We start from the raw sequence: 20,288 nt of genomic DNA on the forward strand, positions 1-20,288 counted from the left end.
AACAAGTCCCAAATCCTTGGTCCCAAATTCCATGGAATAAGTCCCACGTTCCCTGGAAAGCAATAACCTGTCCATGCACTCTAGTCTGCCCATTCCCTCCCAATGTAGAGGCTGATTTGGGAAAGGGTATTCTTACCCCTGTACCTATCCTTTGGGGGTATCTACCTGTGCTACCTGTCTGCCCCAGGCAAGTCACTCCTGCTGCTTGAGGGTCTCAGAGATTCCCTGAGTTAGTACAGTGCTTTTCTCGTTTACAGAAGGACAAGTGAGGCAGGGATTTTCAGGTTTCTAAAGGAGCTGAGAATAACCCCAGCCATGCCCCCTGCAGTGGGGGCGCAGAAAGCTCTGGGAGTGCTGATCCTGCTTCTAGACCAGGAGGTTTCATTTTGCCATCAGGAGGGTTCAGGCCTGTGCTTACCCTGCTCTTGTTCCTGCTGTGGAATAGAAATGTGGCATCTGGCAGGGAGTCCCTTAACACTGCCCCTGTAAGTGAATGACTGTGACTGAAGTTGGCTTCAAGGAGGCATTTTGAAATAGTGGTTTTGGTCTGGATAGGAAGTGAGGGAGCACAAGTGAGCAAGGGAGTGCAATGCTCAATTACATCTGGCCTTTGCTGAAGACTTTCTGTGCCAAAACAGACCTGGCTGGGAGCCCCCAGCTTGTGTCAAGTCCTTGCTCAGAGGACCTGTGTTGTGGATTGCTTGTTATCCTTCCTGAGCAACATGTGTGGTGGGCTGGCAAGTGGGACCTGCTCTGCTCCCACACCAACCTCTGTTCATGTTTTTCATCTCATCTGATCCAGCTGGGTTGCCTGAGTCACTTCCCCAGGAGCTCGCTGGTAGCAGGGCTCAAAGCAGGGCTGAGAGTCAGCCCAGAAAGACTCTGGGTACCACAAAGAGAGGGAGAAGTGGGACCTGCTTGTGTTCATTTGGCCTTTGCTTTGTCCCAACCTTTTTCTGTCTTGCGGCTGCACAGGCTTAGCCCTGCTTATGGGGAAAGTGAAGACTCCTACCTTTAAGACCTGGTGCCAAGGCAGAACTCCAAGAGCTGGTCATTGGACTGTTCAAGAGTCATGCATCATCCAGCTGACTTTAACCTGCTTGCAGGACAGCAGTCATTGTGCCAGGACTGGGGCACTGCAGCCTCTCAGGTGGTGCTGGCTGTTTTCCTAGTTCCCTGTCTCAGCATTTAGGGGAATGCAAGAAAGATGGGGAAGAGCAGGGTGAACATGCCAGCTGTGTCAGGGCACAGCAAGGGTAGCTGGTCCTGCAAGGGCAGGGGCCTCCCCAGCTGGAGACCAGCTACTCAATACCTGCCTGGTGCCCAGTAAGTGCAACCAGGATCAGACACAGCCCTATGACCAACAGGCAAGGCCATGGTGATGGAGCAGCGCTGAAGTCCAGCTAGGACATTAGCCTGCAGGAAAGGGTCCAGATCAATGGAACCCATGAGGATACCTAAGCCAAGCTAGAAACCAGCTTGAAACCAGCTAGAAACCAGAAACTCCTACAATATTGCTTAACAGGAACTAAGAGCCCCAGGCTGAGCTTAAATAGGGTCGTGGGCCTATAAGCAAGAGTGGGTGGAGGTCCCAGGTGAGGTTGGCTTAGCCCACTAAGGTTTATTAGTGCCCCCAGCTCCCTGACAAGCTGTTGATCTATGGGAGAGTTGGTAGGTAGGTTTAAGATCATGGCTAGGAAGATGTGTGTGCAATGAACTAGGAATCATGAAGAGTTTCTAGCTGTGAAATGCTTAGACTGTTCTCTTTCTTCTCCACAGGTGTGTTGCAGATGCAGAAGGAGCATCAGAGCCTGTCACTGTATTGTAGTGGCGTATGCCTCAGCAAAGCTTTATGCTGTCAGCATGTCCAACAGAGTTAGCAGCCTAGGACCACAGCAATGGTAAGGGTCCCAAGCCCATAAACTTTTTGTACTCATGTCCGTAAAGTTTTCTGATATGCGGAGTGGTTGTGGAATGGCTGTACAGCACTGCAGTACAGGTGGTGTTATTCACTGTAGTTTAGCAGCAAAGGGGCAATTCAAAGCAGACAAGCTTGAAGGACCAGAAATCTGTTCTGGTCTGCTATCTCAGTCAAGAGTTGCAGCAATTTTCTGATTTTCTAGTCGAGTATCCTTTGCCTAAGGTGGGTCTGTGTTTTTCTTAAGAGGTGTATGTCAGTCTCCTTTTTGAGTTTCACCTAGATGCGTGTTTCCAGTTGAGCCTTAACACTGTGAACTGGTCTACCAAAACAGCTTCCTGAGTCAGTTCTGATGTAAGGAAGGTCCCTTATGACTAGGGGAATTCACCTTGTTAGTCAAGCAGTAAGATGAGGGCAGAGCTTGGGTTAAAAGCTTCCTGCTACAAGCTTGGATAATTGCCAGCCTCTAGATTTTAAAGAGGATGTGGGAAAAATTATCACAACTGCTCCTGTAAGACCAACCAATTATCTTAATTTATCATCTAAAAGGAAATTAAAAGGGCTGTGTGACTTGTGGTGCTTGCAGGGCAGCTGGGGAAGTGTCTTGTACAGGGCTGAGCACAGATACCTTCACTGAGCAGGGGACACTGCTCAGTCTTGTGGCTCTCCTCTTATCTCAGTGATTGCTGATGTCCTGTGAGGGAAAGAAGGGCTCCTGTGTCAGGCCTAGAGCTGATCCGTAGTGACGAGAGACCAAGATGAGCCTTGGGAGGAGGAAGCAGATTAGTTCACAACTGCTGCTGCAGCTTTCTTGCATCTTCCTTAGAAACATATGGTGCTGTCTGCACTCAGGGCCAGGGCATGTCCTCGGGTCTGATCCTGCTAGCATCTTCATCCTCCTTAACATGCCCCTGATGTGAGAACAGACTTCAGCCAGCTCCGCTGCTGTGAGGCAGCGCTGGCGCCTGGCTGTGCTTTTGGAGAGTCTGGAGGAGCAATTTGGTCTTTACCTCACCCTTTTGGTAGCAGGGGTGAGGTTTAGGGAATTTGGGCCTGAAGGGAGGAAACCTTGTCGTTTTGAAGAGCTGACCTCAAGTCAGGAGATCAGGCTTTGGTTCCCAGAGGTGTTCCTGATTTGCTGGCTGATCTTGGGCAAGACTTCTATGCCCATTGACTTTCCTCTTGCAATGAAAATGCAGTTATTTCAATGTTATTACCACATCTAAGGTGTATTAAGAGGCTGGCTGGGTTTTCTCAAGCCTTCTTGGGTCCCTGGAGGCTGGCACTGTGGGAAGGTACAACTTATTTTTAGGAGACTGGTACTGTGCCAAATGAACACTAACCTGCTCTCCTAGGATTTATCTGTTCGTATGATGGCTTGTTACCTTGCTGGCTACATACTGTCAGCCTTGCAACATGTTTGGAGGCATTTCCTTTAGTTTTCCACTAGTGTCAAGTGGGGCAAGAGGCAAGGTCATTTCAATGACATCAGTAATTCTACAATTTTAGCACTTTAAGATGTGAGAGATGGCTGCATACAGCACCCCAGAAGCTGGATAAAGACTCTCAACACTGTTTTGCCTTGGACTCTCACCAGGAACTTTCAAAGGATCTGTCTCCATACTCTCTCTGGCTGCAGAATAAGTCTGACACCCTCCATCACTCTTGGCGTTGGAGTGGACCACAGCTGGACTTCTTGGTTGCATGGGAGAAGGTGTTGGGCCCACAGGGCAAACTCTGCTCTTAGTGAGTGCTGAGGTTGCGCAGTGCCACCATGAGACACTCTTAGGCTGGTGAAACAGGAACCCACACCTACTGTTCAGCTCTTCCCTGTACATGCCACCTTCCCCTTTCTCTTTTTGAGAATCTGATGATACAGTCAGGGCTAAAAAAAAATAAATAGAACTAAGCAAGGCCAAACTGTGCAAGTCAGAGTTGGAAGAGGAACATGCGTGAGGAGCTCCTAGCTACACACCAATGCAGGGCTGTTCGGCAGCATCTCTCTTGTGAATCCACTGCTTCCAAGCTTTCAGCAAAATCCTTGCATGTATCTCTGCATATTTGCACCTTGTCAGGTTTTGCTCAGTTTCCTTGCTATGCTTGTAATTACTCCTCCTTAACTGACCTTTTAGGGTTTCCACACCTTTTATACAATTCTGTATGTGACCATATTCTCCCTGTGCTGGGTCAGGCTGTATGCATGGGGCTTGCTGTCTCTTTTTCACATAAAATACTCCTTGTATTCATTGCTCTTACTCCTTCTTACACCTCTCCTCATGCAAATCTTGAGGCTGAAAATGGGGGAAGGGTTCACATCTTACTGTTGCAGAAATTAGCTGGAGACCAGATCCAAAGATATGTGCTGCAGCACAAGCTGTGTCCTGGGAGGCTACACCAGAGAACTGGTGATCTGGGTGGTTTCAGACTAAATTTGTCTCTTTGGTGCAGTGAATCACCGTGGTGAGGCGGGTCTGAGTGACCTGCTGGCACCCTGGAAGCTCTGTCCTCAGCACAGAGCATGTCCCACCAGGCAGAAATCTTCTCACTGCTTTCCTTCAAGACCATCTTTTCCCTAAGCATCTTTTTACCAAGAGATACTCCCACACAATTGTTACCCTAACTGCTGTGTAGGGAGATTATTTATGGCTCAAGCTGTGCTGAGGCCCCACCTCCCACGTCCCCAGGACAGGTTTTAGCATGCTGGCATTTTTGCCTTCATCCTGATGAGCAATGTGGGTGCAGGGGGAAGCCCGCTTGCTATGCTGGTGCTGCCCAGGGCTTGGACAGGCTCGGGGTATTTCTGTAACAGCAGGTGTTCTGGGGTGTTACAGAAATGTTCTGTTACAGCTCACTTTGAGGCCCAGCACACAGCTTTTGCTACCTCCTCACTGCTTGATTCTGCTCTTCCAAGCCCATGTCCCTCCTGTGGGAGGGGGCAGCCCCAGGTAGAGAGCCGGGACACTGGGGAAGGCACTGGCAGCTGGGCAGGCAGAAGTTATGCCTCACATACACTGCAGTCTGCACTGGTAAGACATTTTACAGTCTGTGTCCTCTTACAGGGTGCCTTTCACTCTGAAAAATCCCGCCATGCTACCACATGCCCACCCCACGCAAGGGAGTTGCAGGAGGCTCAGGATGGTGTGGGTGTGCTCTCCCTTGATCCAGGTCCGGGCAGAAGCCTGAGATTTGGGCAGGGGCAGCAGGCAGGATCTCCAGCACTGCCTTTTTGCCCTGAGTAAGCTTTAAAGCAGAGTTTGTGTAACAGGCTGCCAAGGAAGAGTATTTTCACCATTTATCCTTAATCACCAGCCTGGTGGAATAACAGATAAGTGCATCAGCCTATTAAAGACTTGGCTTATACTGCAGTGGCTTTTTTAATACACAGCTAGGATGTGGTTGGGTGTTGGCACTGGAGGCAGCAAGCATTAATTAGAGCCATGTAGTTAAATCTAGGCCCTGAGGGAACACATACAACCTAATTGGTTGCCCCAGAACCCTCAATGCAGAGATGAGGAGAGTTCAGCTTCCCTTGGCCTCAGCTGCTTTTTCCATGGTGCTTCCAGGGAGCTGTGTGAGGAGTGCCCACCTGCTGACAGAGTGACTGTCCATATTGCATGGCTATGCTGTGCCCCAAGGCCAAAGCACAGCCCCACTGACTTTGGCAGCAATGAGTCAGAATATGGCCCTTTGCAGCGCCCGAAGCATAGGCTGTACTGAAAGAAATGGCTCTGATAGCTCCTTAGGGGAGCAGCCCAGAGGTGCACAAGGGTGCTGAGTCCAAGCGGAGCCACAGCTTCAGGAGACTCTACCTGTTCCCTTCTCTGATATCTGCCAGAGGGGTTTCTTGCTCCCTCGTGCTCCTCATCAGCTGGGGAGGGATTCACAGCAGGAAGGACTGAGGGATAAAGGGCTAAATCCTGAACTAGCCAGGCTCATGTCAGTGCTGGTCTGACCCATGGATGCAGGCACATGTCCATGCAGGGCTGTGGGAAGGTGATGGGTATGTGGAACACAGAACACTAAGGAGAGCCACAGCTACTGTGGGGGAAGCATGCATGGTTTGGAAGGAAATGTATTTTCCATGGATGGCCCAGATCTCCAGACAGGGTGGCAGGAGAGGACCTCTCCCTTGCCACTTGCGGCTCTCAGCAGGGTTGCCTGCAGCTGCTGGGAAGGTATAGATGTGCCTTGTCCTGATACAGACACACCAGGAAAGCTCTGAGCTCTTCCACTTGGTTAAATTTGTCACTTCGGCTGCAGCTTAGAGAAAAGCCTTCCCCCTCCCCACCCTCCTGCCATCAAGAAGCTGCTGAAGGAATCAGGTCGTTGATCCCACAGCAGCGAGGCCCCTAATTAGCCCAGCTTCACAGAGCCAGCCGGGAAAGCCGGCTGTGTGTGAGGCAGCTCAGGGACCCACGGTCCCTGATGTGGGGGAGAGGGGCCCTATGCAGGCAGGAGCCTGGAGAAGGAGGGAGAAAATGGCAGTGCTTCAATGCATTAAATATGAGTAGAGCCTGCTGAGCCTGCTGCTTTCTCCCCACATCCCTATGCCTGAGAAGGGAGAAGGGGACACACTTTCTGAGCGGCAGTGGGGAGAGGCAGGCGCAGAGCTGGGCTCACTGCAGGCAGGGAAAGCAGCAAGGAGGGGCGTCTCTCCCCAAATTCTTCTTGCAGGCATGGCATGCATGTGAGGCCTAAGCTCCCCTGGGCCTCTCCTCTCACACACATTTAATAGTGATTGCTGGGCTGGGTAATAAAGTGCTGTTTAATAGCGAATCGATCTGGCAGGCTGGGCGGGCAGGGAGTGTTGGCTGCCAGCCCTGTCAGCTGCCACGTGCAGACCCAGTGTGGTTGCAGCGTAGCGGCTGGGGGCCCTGCCACAGCACCTCTTGCCTTGGCACCCAACTGCCCCATGCCGTCTCTGCTTGCACCCGCCTCCTGTGCCAGCAAAGTCCTTGGGTTGGAGTCTAAGGATGGTGTTTTTTCTCCCTTGTAGCATTAAGGGCTTTCCTGAGACTGGAGTGGCATTTCTTATCCTTGGGGTGACTGGTGACACAGTGATGTAAAGTCTGTGGTGGCCTGAAATTGCTTGGCACCTGTGGCCACAGTGTACTTAGGGTGAGGTTCCTCTTGAGAGGATAATTGACAGCACAGAGTCTCTGCTCCAAGGTGAGTGCCACAAGCATGCTGGGTTTGGCCACATGCAGCTTTTGTCCTTTTGTAGTTGTGGTCCCCAAACCGTGGTGGGGTAGAGGGCAGACTGTACTCTGCAGCACAAGGCACAACACACAGAGCCATGCGTGCTCATGCATGAGGACATGTGCCTGCAGCCACAGAGGAGCATGCACGCTGTTGAGCAGGGACACGCAATACGTGGTGATGTTCATGCTGAATGGGGATGTCCACACCAGAACACACGGATGTGTGCAGTGCTACGCTGGGACATGTGAAGCAGCATACGGGGTCGCACCTGCCAGACCATGAGGCCAGGTTCACACTGACACGTGGGGGTGTGCACACCGGGCACCAGGACCTGCACAGTGTTACACTCGGGCACAAGGCTGTGCACAGTGCTGCACCGGGATGTGCGCACAGGGACATGGGGATGCGCACGGTGCTACACGGGGACACGCCCGCCCGCCTGCACCTGGGGACATGCACCCCAGGGTCGGTGTCGGTCCGGCCGCTCCCCGCTCCGCGTGTCCCGCTGCCACCGGGCGAGGCGGGGCGCGGCGCCCGGCAGGGGTTTCCTATTGGCTGTCGGGGCTGTCAGCGGGGCGGAGTGACAGGGGAGGACCGGGATTAGCGCGGCGAGTACCGGCGGGCAGAGGCCGGTAGCACCGTACCGTACTGTACCGCACCGTACCGCACCGCGCCCGACGGGGCGGACCGCGCCGTGCCGTGCCGTGCCGTGCCTCGCAGTGCCGTGCCGGCGGCAGCGCGGAGTAGCGGTGCGCGACATGCGGCGGCGGCACTGCCGGTAAGGGAGCGGAGCAGGGCGCGGCGGGGGCCGGAACGGGGGAGCGGGGAAAGTTGCAGCAGTTGTTGCGGGAGCCGGGGCGGCTCTGCGCCTTCCCGGCAGCGGTGATCGGTGAGCAGCGGCACCGGGCTGCATTGGCACCGCTGGATGTCCGGCGGAGCCGGGACTCGCCCGCCGCTGCCGCGAAGCGGTCCCGGTGTGCCGGTGCGGTGGGACGGGCGCGGGGCCCCTGCCCAGACAGGGGGAACCCGGGCAGGGCGCGGCGAGCGGCTCCGCCGGCCTCCCTGGCCGGGGGGCTCCCTGCTCATCCGGATGGATGTCACATCCACTCAGGGCTGATCCCGCCAAGACGGGAGGTGCGGCGAGAGGGAGGCCGGGCTGTGGGGGCCGGGGAGGCAAGGGCGGGCTCAGAGCCAGCTTGGAGGACGAACACGTCCCCCACCCCGACACCCGTTCGGGAAGGGGTCCCCCGTTCGTGCCTCAGGGCCGCCAGCACCCCTCCTCGGTCACCTCTGCAACCCTCGAAGCTGCTCCGTGTCCCTCCAGAGTGCAGAGGCACTTCCCGGGCGCCATCCTGCCCCACTCTGTCCGACAGCCCGGCACCCACCTCCTGGTTTTCCCTATTCCCTGTCACCACTGCTGACAGCGGTACCATGCCCAGCACACAGATACAGTGTGGATTCAGCTCCCAGCCCTGCACCTCTCTCTTCCCTCCCATCCCTGGCTCACTCTTTGCCCGTTCCCCTTGCATCCTTCCCCACCTCCCTTGCATTGTCTCCCCACACACCCCCGCCATGGGTGTGCTCTTCCCCCACGGCATAAGCACTTGCTGCTGTCTGCTGCTGCCTTCACCCTGCATCGCCCTGCTCAAGCAGACAAGCGCCTGCATGGGAAGTAGCCATCCCCTGTTGCACCGGGTACAGCTCAAAACAAGGGCTGTGAAAAGTCCCTGGACATCCTTTTGACCGCTAAGAAGGGACAGCCAGGAGGAGCAAGTTTCCTGTATGTATGAGGTGTTTTATTGAACAAATGAAATCCCCCGCCTTGATGTGCAGCCCCCAGCTATCACACTGCAGCTCCTGAGTTTTTTCCTTGCATGCATGCCCTGGGCTGCCCGGGCAGCCTCCCTGTAAGCTTTCCTTTGTGGGGCTTTTCCTGCCTTCAGGTGGTGGGACCAGCAAGGCTCCCTCCAGCCCACTGGTGCCTTACAGCCCAACACATTCATCATGGTGATTTAAAGAGCATCAATTTGATTCACCATTCAAATCAGCAAGCAGGAAGACTTAGTTCCATCATTGATTTTTCATCTCTGTTGCAGTTGTGCTTTTTACCTTTCATTATTAAAGAAAAGCTCACTCTGCTGGATGGTGTAGCCATCCAGCTTCAGTGGCTCACAGGCGGGCATGGCCTTTACTCTGAATTTGATAATTCTTTGATAACCAGGAGGACATGCTGTGCTTATGCCATTTATTTGAGCAATATCTCACATGTATTGAGATAGGCTGTTTTTTGTAGATATGTTATGTTACAGCGAATTCCAGTTATTCCTAGTGATAGCGTTTTTTTCTTTGGCATGTGTGTCAGTCTTCATTGAGATAAAAAGTGGAATTTCGTTTGAAATATATAAACCTTGCATCTTTATTATTTATCAGTTAACTTCAGCAACCTTGAATGAGAACACAACCCTAACAGAGAAAAATAAAAAACAAGACTGTAAAAACAGTAACTGGTATATTCAACAGGAGAGTATATTTTTGTGGTGAGTGAATTACAGATTGCTGCTGCTCAGCAGGAGCCAGATTTTTTAGCAGTGTGATAGTGCAGATAGATGGGCGCCTGCCCCATAAGAGTGATTTGGGCTATTTTATAGAGAGTTATGTCTCTGCATCTCTGGAGCCTAAACACCATTGAAAATACAGCCCCACATCCTTCAGGAATTTAACCCTGTCTGGTTTGTACTTGGAAACAGGGAGAAGAAATCATGCTTTCCTCTGTTTGCAACTGGCATTTGGTTTCTTGCTTTCAAATGAGATCTTAATATCTTGGCATCTGTCAGAAGGCAAAAGCAGCCAAGACAGAGTTTTCTCTGCACACCAGGAATTTGGAGAAACTCAGAGGAGGAGGATGAGGACAAGTTTTAGCTCCACTGGGAGAAAGAAAAGTGTAAGCAGCCCTGCCAGTGACACCGATGGCAGCTCCGGGTCCTGCCGTCCCTTGCAGCAGCCCACTTGCTGCTGTGGGGTGGCTGGTCTCACCTCTGGCTAAGCAGTCTCTGGGCAGAGGCAGGCAGGCAGGTGAGCTGTGTGCAAGGCAGGCATGCTCTGTTCCCGCAGGGTGGGACTGTCATAACCATTGCTTTTTGGATCTGCAGGTGTTGATAGCTCTGTCTGTGCCACTAAGAGTGGCTGCAGTATGCGCTGGTGTGACAGACTTCAAACCCAGGCTGACCTCCCAAGAGAGCAGCTCCATGCCCATGCTGCTCATGTTAAACTCCTTGAGCAAGTGTAATTTCAGGATGTGTCAGTGATCCAGTGTGTCATTTTTTTTTTCCCCTTATTGGAGTTATTTTAGTAGACTGTGGGTAGTAAATCTATTAAACTGAAAGCAGGATGAATGAAACCTGTTTTAAAGTGCATAGTGTGCTCTTGCCATGTCTGGGGTGCTGGTCTGTAGGAGAAGTGCCTGAGCATCCTGGCACCCTGGGAAGAAAGCAAACACTCCGGGTGCCTGGGGACCGAGCAAAGGGCTGCCAGTGTCCCTGCAGTGGTACTGGTGTGATGCCTACAATGAACCTCACCTGCTTCTTGCAGTAGAAGGAGATTCGAATGGGGCTGCCTCACCTGGAGCATCTATTTCTCCTGCCACGAAGGCACGGCGCCTGCCTGTCCTGCCTGTGGCCCCAGACTCCTTCTTGTGTCCTCCCTCCCCTAACCAGCTCTCCTTGCCCTTGTTTCAGGGCTGTCTGAGGATGCGTCACCCCATAACCCAGCCATCATCTCAGGGGTGCCGGGAACCCTCCTCAGCATCCCTGTGCCACCCTGCAAGGCTCCAGACCTGACACCTCTGTGCCCTCCTCCAGCAGGATGGCCCAGGCAGGGGGACCCGTCCGCTTTCACCCTGAGGAATGCTGTGCTGCCTCACCACCGCTGTTCACTCGTGGGGTGGACCGGAGACCCTGGTTAGCGGGGGGGAGCCCCGAGGCTGGGAGGCACAGCCCTCCACGCTGTCTCACCCCCAACCTCAACGCTGGCCGCCTCCACCTCCTGCGCAAGGGCCTGGCCCCGGACGTCCGCCGCTGCCCCCTCGGCCTCTACAACAGCACCGGCTCCTTGGCCCGCAAGCCGGTGGAGGGGGCTCCCTTTGGCAATGGGAGCTGCCTGGGCGCAGGGCGCATGACAGCCCCCTGCACCCCGCAGCGGGGCCAGCCCAGCCCGGCGCTCTCTTCCCCGGGCAGCCGCAGCCCGCTGGTGGCAGCGGCCTCAGAGGGACACAGCTCCGTTGTTACGTTTCGCTTCATTGAGAAGGCCAGCGTGCGGACCCTGGCGCTCTCCCAGCCCCGCTGGGACAACAGTCCCCACAGCCTCAGCCGCAGCCTGGAGCTCAGCAGGAACATGGGGTCCCCCCAGACCCAGCCCCTACCCCAGGAGCGGCTCCTGTGCACGCTGAAGCTGGAGGCCTCCGCATCTGACCCGCTCCTGGCTGGGGGCAGGACCCCGACGGGGACACAGCCCTGTGGGAAGGAGCCCTGCGCCCTCGACACCAACTGCCTCTGCCGCTCCCTCACCAACGGGCTGCCGGAGGACTTCCCCGGCTTCACCAGGAGCCCCCTGAAGCCAGACCCCCAACTGCAGGTAAGTGCTGGGGTGCCCCGCACCAGGCATGGGCTCTGCCCCGGAGTCTGTTGCCCACTCACCGCTCTCCCCTCCGCAGGGCAATGCCTGGCCTTACCCTCGGCAGAGTTCGGCCCATGCCCAGCGCATTGCCAGGGCCAAGTGGGAATTCTTCTATGGCTCCTCAGATGCCCCGAAGACAGGTAAGAGGCTGGGGGGACTATGCCCTTGGCTGGACCGACCTCTACTTTGCAAGTCTGAATTGCTGCTGAGACTCCCTCTGGGGCTGCCCATCCCTTTGGACTTGTCAGTCCCCACCGGAAAGCCAAGATCTCCCTGAGATCAGCCAGTCTGTGTCATCCTGTGGCCTGATTCTGCACACAACAACCTTGCCACAGAGTTAACTGTGGCCATGCAAAGTGTTGAGCAAAGGGTGTGACGCAGGGCCCTGATACCTGGCAGCCCCTAGCTATCTCTGCAGAAGGGATTTGGGGCTGGTTGTGGGTGCAATGGCACTGTCAGCACCCTGTCTCTGCCTCTCCCACCCTTTTTCCTTCTAGCACCTCCATTCCCCAGTGTCCATCACATATGTGACCCCTCTCTTGTGTGTGTGTGATGCTCCATCGGTCCCCAGTGCAGCTCCCCACGCTCCGAGTTCTTTGTGCTCACTTGCAGGCTCCTCTGCCCCTGACTCTGCTCCCCTGGCTGAGCCCCTCCAGAAGCCCTTCTGCTCGCTGCCTGCAGAGCCACCAGGGCCGGTGCCTGAGCACAGCCTGAGCCATGTGGAGGTGGAGATAGAGGTGTCTCCTACAGGCGGCCAGAACACCAGCTCCTGCGAGACTGGGATTATAAGGAGGACAGTGAAGTACTCTGAGACAGACCTGGATACCGTGCCACTGAGGTGCTATCGCGAAACCAACATTGACGATATCCTGGCTGAGAAGGAGGAGGTGGATTCAGCGATTGAGAGCCAGAAGGACAGTGAGAGCAACCCAAGCTTCGGGGACACACCGGGCAGGAGAAACAGCACACCAGAGGAGCTCCCTGCCCCAGATGCTGGCTGCCGAAAGGATGAACTGCGGGACAGGGATGTGGATGAAGATGATGAAGTGTTTGAGGCAATGAAGAAGGAGAATAGGGAAAGGTGAGGCTCCATGCATGAGGGCAAAAAGCTCTTCTTACGCTCCTTATTGTCCCCTGCATGGCAAAATGGACTCTGCCAAAGAGCATCTGAGCCAAAAATCCCATTAGCTCCATGCAAGTTGTGCATGGGGTCAGATGGAGTCCTGGTTTGCACCACTGGGATTGGGACTGGGGCTGGCTCAGTGCCCTATGGAAAGAGCAGGGCAGCACAGGTGATCCAGCCCTGGGTGCTGCACCATGGGCCTCGCACCCCTGGGGTGAGCCCTGCAGCTCAGGTCTCCCAGCTGAGCCGAGGCTTCCTGGTGCAAGTCGTGCTAGGTTAATTACGTCCTGCCCTGGTGCTGCTGGACCTTGTGGTGACAGTGTCAGGGCACCTGAGGCCAGGCCATGTCCTGGAGCTGCTGTGTGCCGGCAGTCACTGCTGGGCTGCACTCCCTTACACAGACGGCTGTGCTTCGGCAGTGGGAGAGATCTCTTTTGCTTGGCCTCAGTAGGTATTTGCCATGTTTGGGGAAGAGTAGGGGATGCACTGGGCTGCAAAAAGCATTTTGTTGTCTTTCGTGTCATTTTTCATTTGTGTGGCAAAACACCCTGTGCTGGAAGGCTGATGGAGTGGGTGATAACAAAGTTATCATTCAGCTGCCCACCTGTGGGCAACTAATGCCGTCCGAGCTACCATCTGCCCTGTGCTGGGCACTGGTGATCAGGACCTATGAGAGATGGTGTTTTGGCCTGGTGGTACAACACTCTGCCCATGGAGTGTCCTCTGGAGTGGTGGTTTGACCATGAGGAGTGATGGGCATCATCTGCATAGCCCAGGAGGGAAGTTGCTCCAGAGCACTGTGTGGGACAGCTGCCTGTGGGGAAAGTCCCTGGCAAGGAGTGGGAGATGCCCGTGCAGGCAATGGCAACCAAGGTCATCTCCTGACATGTGTACCAGCAAAGAGAGGGTGAGATGATGGGGCTCAGCATCATCCGCAAATGCTCTGCAGGAGCAGGGAGAGGTCTCACCTGGGAAGCACAAAGCCAGAGTGATGCCTGGGATGCCACGTGGCAGCGTGTACTCACCTAGCAGTGCAGAAAGCAGGCAGGGAGCATTTAGGTGGAAGAAAAGGAAAAGGGATGGTTTGATCTGGTTAGTGGGAAAAGATAATGAAAATGTAACCACCAGTGGTGTCCCTGTGCTGCGAAAGAGAAGCACAAGGGTGGTGGGCTCATGGGGATGGAAGGTGTGGGTCCTGAGGGGAGCTGGGCTCCTGCCAGTTTGTCCTGCCCTTGCATCTCTAGTGGAAGGGACGTACACATCCCTCCTGGCTGCCCACCCTGTCCTCACAAACCTTGGGTTCTAAAGAAAGGCTGAAAGTAAGCCATTTTTTAGATATTCTTTTACAAATTAATAGTGACGGAAGTTTTGTGTAAGGTGTAAAGTTCTTCAAGGTACTGCAACAATTATCTTGCATTTTATTTCCAGTTATGTACTAGGCCACTACAAGTCCTATGAACTGTAAGTGTAGACCTGCTTTTTGCCCTCTGACACACTTTACTGTAGCTCCCCAGACAGTGCTGAAAGCTTGGATGTGTCCTTAAATGCATTGTTGCCCCTAAAGATGGTGCTCCTGTTATGATTACCAATGTGTTTATAGTGGCGTCATATTAATTTCACACGGCTTCTCTGTTAGACCAGTGTTTTTTGCTTTGCGGACCCCTGAATATTCCCCATGTAGGTGCAGACCCTGTGGGCAGCATATTGAAAATCATGAGCCTCAAACCGCAGGCTTATTTAGTCCCTGCATCACAGCCCTGGGTTTTTGCTTACACACAGTTTCTGAGCTCTGCTCTGCAGCTGTAATCCTCCTCCCTGTTTACCAGTCACGAGTATTGATGTTTCCTACTTTGAGCTTTCAGCTTTGCCTGTTCACTGGAGGGGTGGTGCTGGAGTGATTAAGAAGCCCCCAAGGCTCCCAAGAGTTGGCATCTTCTGCTGCTGCAGGAGCTGCTATACCCCAGGCCCATCCTGGTAGCTGAGAAGGACCAGCCCTACAAAATTACTGAAGTACCTTTGAATGCTGATTTGCAGCATTTAGACATGTAAATCCTTTTGAAAATCTAGCCTTAAGGGTTTAGATTCTGCAAAGGAGATTTTGGCTTGGTGCTATCTTTTTGTCCTTCATATTCTGGCCAAAGGGCATCTTCTTCAGTGATTTACCCTCCCAAAATAAGAGCAGGCTAAAAGCTAAAAAAATCCAGCACCAAATCAAATGAGACATGGAAAGCAACAGAAGAAAAGATGTCTTCTTCCAGCAAATCTGCTGCCTGAATATATTTAGAGTCAAATCTACTGACTCTAATAACTAGTCTAAGCTTCTACTGTCTTTATTCCCATTAGTCCCATAGAACCAAGACCTGTCAGTGAGAACGGGCTCAATTCCTTTCCTCCTTGAGCACTGGCACACATGCTGGCTAAGCTGGAGGCAGGGTCTGGCTTGGCCCTGCAGCACGGGTGCCTGCGACTGATAAGAGAGAAGAGGCTTTGGAAGAGGTTTGCTGGGGGTGCCTCGCTCCCCCGGGAGCACAGGGGCTGCCAGGAGGCAGAAATGCTTTTCCTCCCTGCAAGCAGAGCAGCCTTGCCCAGGGAAGCCCTTGGATCTGCTCCCTGGGGAGCCTTTCCAGAGCCTTTGTGCTTGCTGCTTTGTGAGAAAATAGCTGCAGGGCAGGCCTTGTTGGGGATTAAAAAAACGGTTACAGCCCGATTTCATCAAATGCTTAAGCTTGTGCTTAACCTGCCTTAGTAGCCACAAGCCTCTGACTTGTTGTGCTGAGGCTGAGTCCCAGAGCCCAACGTGGCCGCAGAGCTGCAACTCGGGGTGATGTTCCCACGTCCCATAGGCTCAGGCTGAAGAAGGGACACCTCAGGGTGACACCACAGGCACCTGCCCATGAGATGGGAGAGGCACCTGCAGCTTGCAGGGGAGGACTGAGGGCAGTGTGACCCCAGTGTGACAGAGTGGAGGTGGCAGGGGAGTGTGGGAGCTGGAGGAGACTGCAGAACCCATGGTCAGTACCTGTGGCTGAGCATGGGTTGGAGTCAGGACACTGAGCCCTAAGAGCAGGCAGCTGCCAGGCTAGGGATGTGTGAGGAGCCTGGGGGAGTGCAAGGAGCTGCTGAGGCTGGTCTGTACAAGAGCTTTGTTCAGAGAGGAATGAAGTGAGGGGCTGCTGGGTGGTGCTGTAGGGCCTTACCTTCTTCGAGCTGAGCTGGGATCCGCATGTAGAGCCCTGTGCAGGCAGGAGTGGGGCATGGCTGGGACAGTCAGGGGTCTGGAGGGTCACCAGAGCATTTAGCGGAGAGAAAACCACTGAGGGTCTGAGGAGAGAGATTGTTCCTTCTTTACCACCCTGCCGGGGACAACGGGGCTCTGCAGCACCAGGCAGGGAGAACAGAGCAAGCCTCTTCCCCTCCATCAGCTGCTGGATTTGTTGCTAACGGGCAATGCAGCATGGCCAGTGGCTTCTGGGACCCGCTTCCCCTCCGTAACCGCCTGGACCCTCCCAAAGGAGGCTCACTACCTCTCCCGCCCCAGCTCAAGGCTGGAAACCCATTTGCTTTCCTGCTGCCTGCCGCCCTTACGCAGATTCTCAGTTGCAGCCTCTGCATCTCCTCCCCGCCTCTGCTCCTCCCAGCTGCGTTTGTCTGGCTTGGTGACTGACGGTGCAGTGACCCTTCCTGGGGGGCTGGAGCGGGGTGTGAGGGGGCTGGGCAGCGCAGCCAGGGCACATGAAGCATCTAGGTCTGAGCAGGAGTGGTGTGTGCGGGCAGCGTTGTGCCCATGCTGCTGCAATTAGATCCTTCTGGAGTTAAACGGCTTCGCGCTTGATATTTCAGGGTGGAGAGATGGCTTCCAAAGCTCGGATGGTGTGGGCAAAATCAGCTGTGTTTTTTTCTGTGGCTTGGTGACAATATCCTTGATCACAAGAATGAGCCCAGCTCCCTCTCCTAGGAAAAAAGTCCCTTCCGTCTGCTGGTCTTGTCCTCCCCGGCACAGCCCATCACCCTCCTTATGGATTCAAGGCACAAAATGAAGTCAGCGGCATTAGCTCAGTTTAGTAGCACACAGCTGGGTGGTAAGGATAGTGAATGCACATTTGCATCTGTAAAGCTCATCTGCAGATGTTAAAGAGGTCTCTTCTGCCTTGTCCTCACCAGAAAGCTACCCCAGAGGTGGCTGCTCCTGGGGCTCCTATGAGAATGGTCAGAGCGCCAAGCAGTGCTGCACAGCCAGGGACACGCTGGTGGGTGGCGAGAGCAGCCTCGATCCTGCCTCGCTTACCTGTGCCTGGCTTAGCCATGCTGCCCTTGAAGCCTGCTGTGATCTAAGGGAGTCGGGCTGCCAACTCTTGGCCTGCTGAAGTAATCAGGGCATGATTTTTGAGCAGTATGTGAAGGCTAATGAATGAAGATCATTTGGTGCTTGTAACAGCAATGCATTTTCTGAGCCCTCTATATGAAGCTGTTTGTTCATAACAAATGTTATGACAAGCTGGATCAGTTCCTCTCCTTTAATCAGAGGAGAGAGTGGCATAACAAGTGCTTTTCTGCTGCTTTAATAAAACGATAGCAGCTTATGAATAGAGTAGGATTTTAGGGCTCTGTTTATGCTTGTATGGCTGAAGCATTGATGTTCCCTGCGTTTGAAATGTCCCTGTTGTCACTTGCTCAGAAGGATGGGCAGGCTATACTTCACCTCATTTACAGGACAAAACACTTAGGGCTTCAGGGTTTAGAAACTTCTGTGTTGGAGACCTGCATTGGAGACAGGCTGGGCCTTTCTGCAGGGCTGATCCCTGACAAGATGATGAGCCAGGACCAAGCCTGGCCTCTAGGACATGTACCAGCTCAGGTCCCTGGGCTCAGAGCTGGGTGCGGGGCTCACTCTGTACTGCTTGGGGAAACCTGGGGCTCAGCATCACATTGTGCTGGATCCCAGATGTCTCCTGGGACCAGCCAGCAGACCTTGCAGATGAGTGTTGGTCATGCTCTGAGCATGATGCTCAGCATTCATGGTGCTGCATTCATGGTGTGGTGCTGTCCTGAACAGCTTCAGGAGAAGCATTCTGGGTGTCGAGAACTCTGAAGGCTCATGGAAAATTCAGCCACTTCCAGATTTGGTTGGAAATGGAGCTGAACCACATCCTGCTTCTGGTTCTTGAGTCCTTTATTGGATCTAAGCTTGAGTGACTGGGAGCAATAGCCATCTCATAAGCTTCTTATGAGGATGAGCCACTAAAGGAACAAAAGTCTGTGGCGCATTAAAGGAGAAGCATATGTCTGGAGGGAGGCCAGTGCAGTCCCTCTTCCCATGATGTCTTGGGCAGGGGAGGCGTTTCCTTGGAGGTCTACAGATGTTCAGAGGAGATTCTGCCCTCCCCAGTTTCCTTCTGGAGCAGCGCCTGGGCTTTTGTTTTGGGACCTGGATCCCTTGTTCCTCAGTGACCAGTTCTTCTCACCTTCTTTCTCTCTAGGATCATGGACCGAGACACACAGGGTATGCTCAAGTCTCCAGTGCCCTTCCTAGGGCACAGCCTCTCTAAGGATGGTATGGACTCTTTCAGCAAGCATTTTGAGAGCATCATGGAGTCCCATCGAGCCAAAGGCACATCTTACACCAGCCTGGACTCCATTGACATCCTCTCCTCCCCAGCCCACACCCACGGGACCTTTTTCACCTTTGACCTCCCAACCCTCACTCCAGAAATACAGGGACAGATCCGAGACAGCGCCAAGCTGATCGAGGAGAACTTTGCTCCTCTGGCTCACTTGGAGCCGGACTCTGGGACCAGTTCAGCCACAGATGCGCCCTGGACAGAGAGGGAGGAGGAGCAGGGAAAACGAAGAAAGTGTGCTCGGCACAGCCCTTGCCGCTCAGACGACAGCTTTGGTATTCCCTTGGCCTCCAACATGAGGTGAGTGACCAAAGTTGCTTGCTGTCCAGCTGGGCCACCACAGCTCGATGTGGAGTCCAACCCTGTGCAGTGTATTTTGCAGCCAGAGCCTAACTTATGTTCCTGGGGAAGAGGGGAAGGGTCAGGACTGGGTGTGAGGGATTTTCTGTGAAGTGGCTGATCAGGCCAGTGATCACCATGGTGTTGTGGTAGGTGTGTCAGTGGGAGCACATCTCCTTTTTAATCTCTGCCAGCTTTGTTGGTGCTGGAGCACTGTGAGGTTTCCTCCAACCTAGCAAGCAGGGAGTCCCAGGATTTCAATCCTGTGGTGGTTCCCATTGCAGGAGAGTCTAACATCTATGGTGGCTGTGGGGAGAGGCCAGTCAGAAGTCAAGTACCAGTAGAAATTCCACAACCTTTCCCTCCTGGAGGCCAAGACTTCCTGATACTGCTGCGTCCCTCACCACCTGAGTAGCAGCCTCCTGTTTCTTGAAGGGCAGGAGTCCCATGGTCTTGTACGTGTTGTCCTGGCCTCCTGAAGCTCTTCAGCCTTGTGTATGCTGGGAGATGGAGGGCAGAGATGAGCACAGCCCACCAGAGGCTCCCTGTACATTGCTCCAAGCCTGCCTGCACCTAGGCTCAGGATGGCTGCCCCATGCCTGGGGAGATCTCTGGTGGAGAGTGCTGGGGGAGCTCAGCCCCACCACTTCCAGCCTGTCCCTAGATGACACCATGTCCAGGTTGAGACACTACCTTCCTGCACTCCTCCCACTTCCATCAAGGACCTGGGCTGAGGCACTTGTGATGTGGCAGGTTGGCAGGCCACATCTTTTCACTTTTCCAGGGTACGCTCATCTGGAGAGTGGTCATGTCTGGTCTGGAGGTCAGGTCTGGCCCAGTGGTTCAGCTGCAGAGCTGGTGGCTCTTGGAGAACTTGGTGTCTTAGTCATGGCAGTGCTGACCTTCCTGTTTGCATTGCCTCCCTGCAAGGTCTCTCTGCCCAGTGACTTCCTGTGCAATACCAGAGCCTCCTGAATCCCTCACCCGCTTTCTAGGCTTTGGTCTTTTCCATACCAAAATGTTTTGGGTTTGGTCTTTTCTAGACTAAACCTGTGTTACTTCTGATCGCAACCTGTACCATCCTCGTAGGCTCAGCTTGGAGGGTTCAGGTGGGGATTCGAGCTCTGTATCTTCTCTGGTGTCTGCAGTCAAGAGAGGAGAGTGGGGTATTGCATCTGTGATTTTGGGGCATAGAGACACCGGGTTAGGCCTTCCCTTTCTTTGGGACACTGAAGCCAGGGACATGGTGGCACAGAGACCAGGCAAGGTTTGTACAGTAAAACTGGTGAAGTCCAAGAGGCACGAGGCAGCGAAGGGTGGGAGTATCCAGCCACGTTCAGTGCTCTATTCAGGAAGAATTGGCTGCTTCTTCCTCTGCCAAGGCAAGGGACCAAAACAGGGCACCCTGGAGAAGCTG

At 54.0% G+C, this 20,288-nt stretch overlaps 1 protein-coding gene across 4 annotated transcripts in view; it reads left to right on the forward strand.

Annotated features, from left to right (window-relative positions):
• Positions 1-20,288, forward strand: part of PSD (pleckstrin and Sec7 domain containing) — a 46,555-nt gene that overhangs the window by 754 nt on the left and 25,513 nt on the right. The window contains exons 1-5 of one of the 4 annotated variants that reach the window (XM_065067479.1): positions 7,711-7,898; positions 10,978-11,749; positions 11,829-11,931; positions 12,404-12,872; positions 18,392-18,832. In XM_065067479.1, coding sequence (XP_064923551.1) covers positions 7,879-7,898; positions 10,978-11,749; positions 11,829-11,931; positions 12,404-12,872; positions 18,392-18,832 — 1,805 coding nt within the window. In that variant the 5' untranslated portion in view covers positions 7,711-7,878. Of the gene's footprint in view, positions 1-1,779; positions 1,902-7,710; positions 7,899-10,854; positions 11,750-11,828; positions 11,932-12,403; positions 12,873-18,391; positions 18,833-20,288 lie in introns of those variants that run through there. The other 3 variants (XM_065067477.1, XM_065067478.1, XM_065067480.1) reach the window with 3 other exon arrangements.

Source organism: Columba livia, chromosome 6 (assembly GCF_036013475.1).
Source record: "Columba livia isolate bColLiv1 breed racing homer chromosome 6, bColLiv1.pat.W.v2, whole genome shotgun sequence".
In the NCBI taxonomy this organism is placed as follows: Eukaryota; Metazoa; Chordata; class Aves; order Columbiformes; family Columbidae; genus Columba; species Columba livia.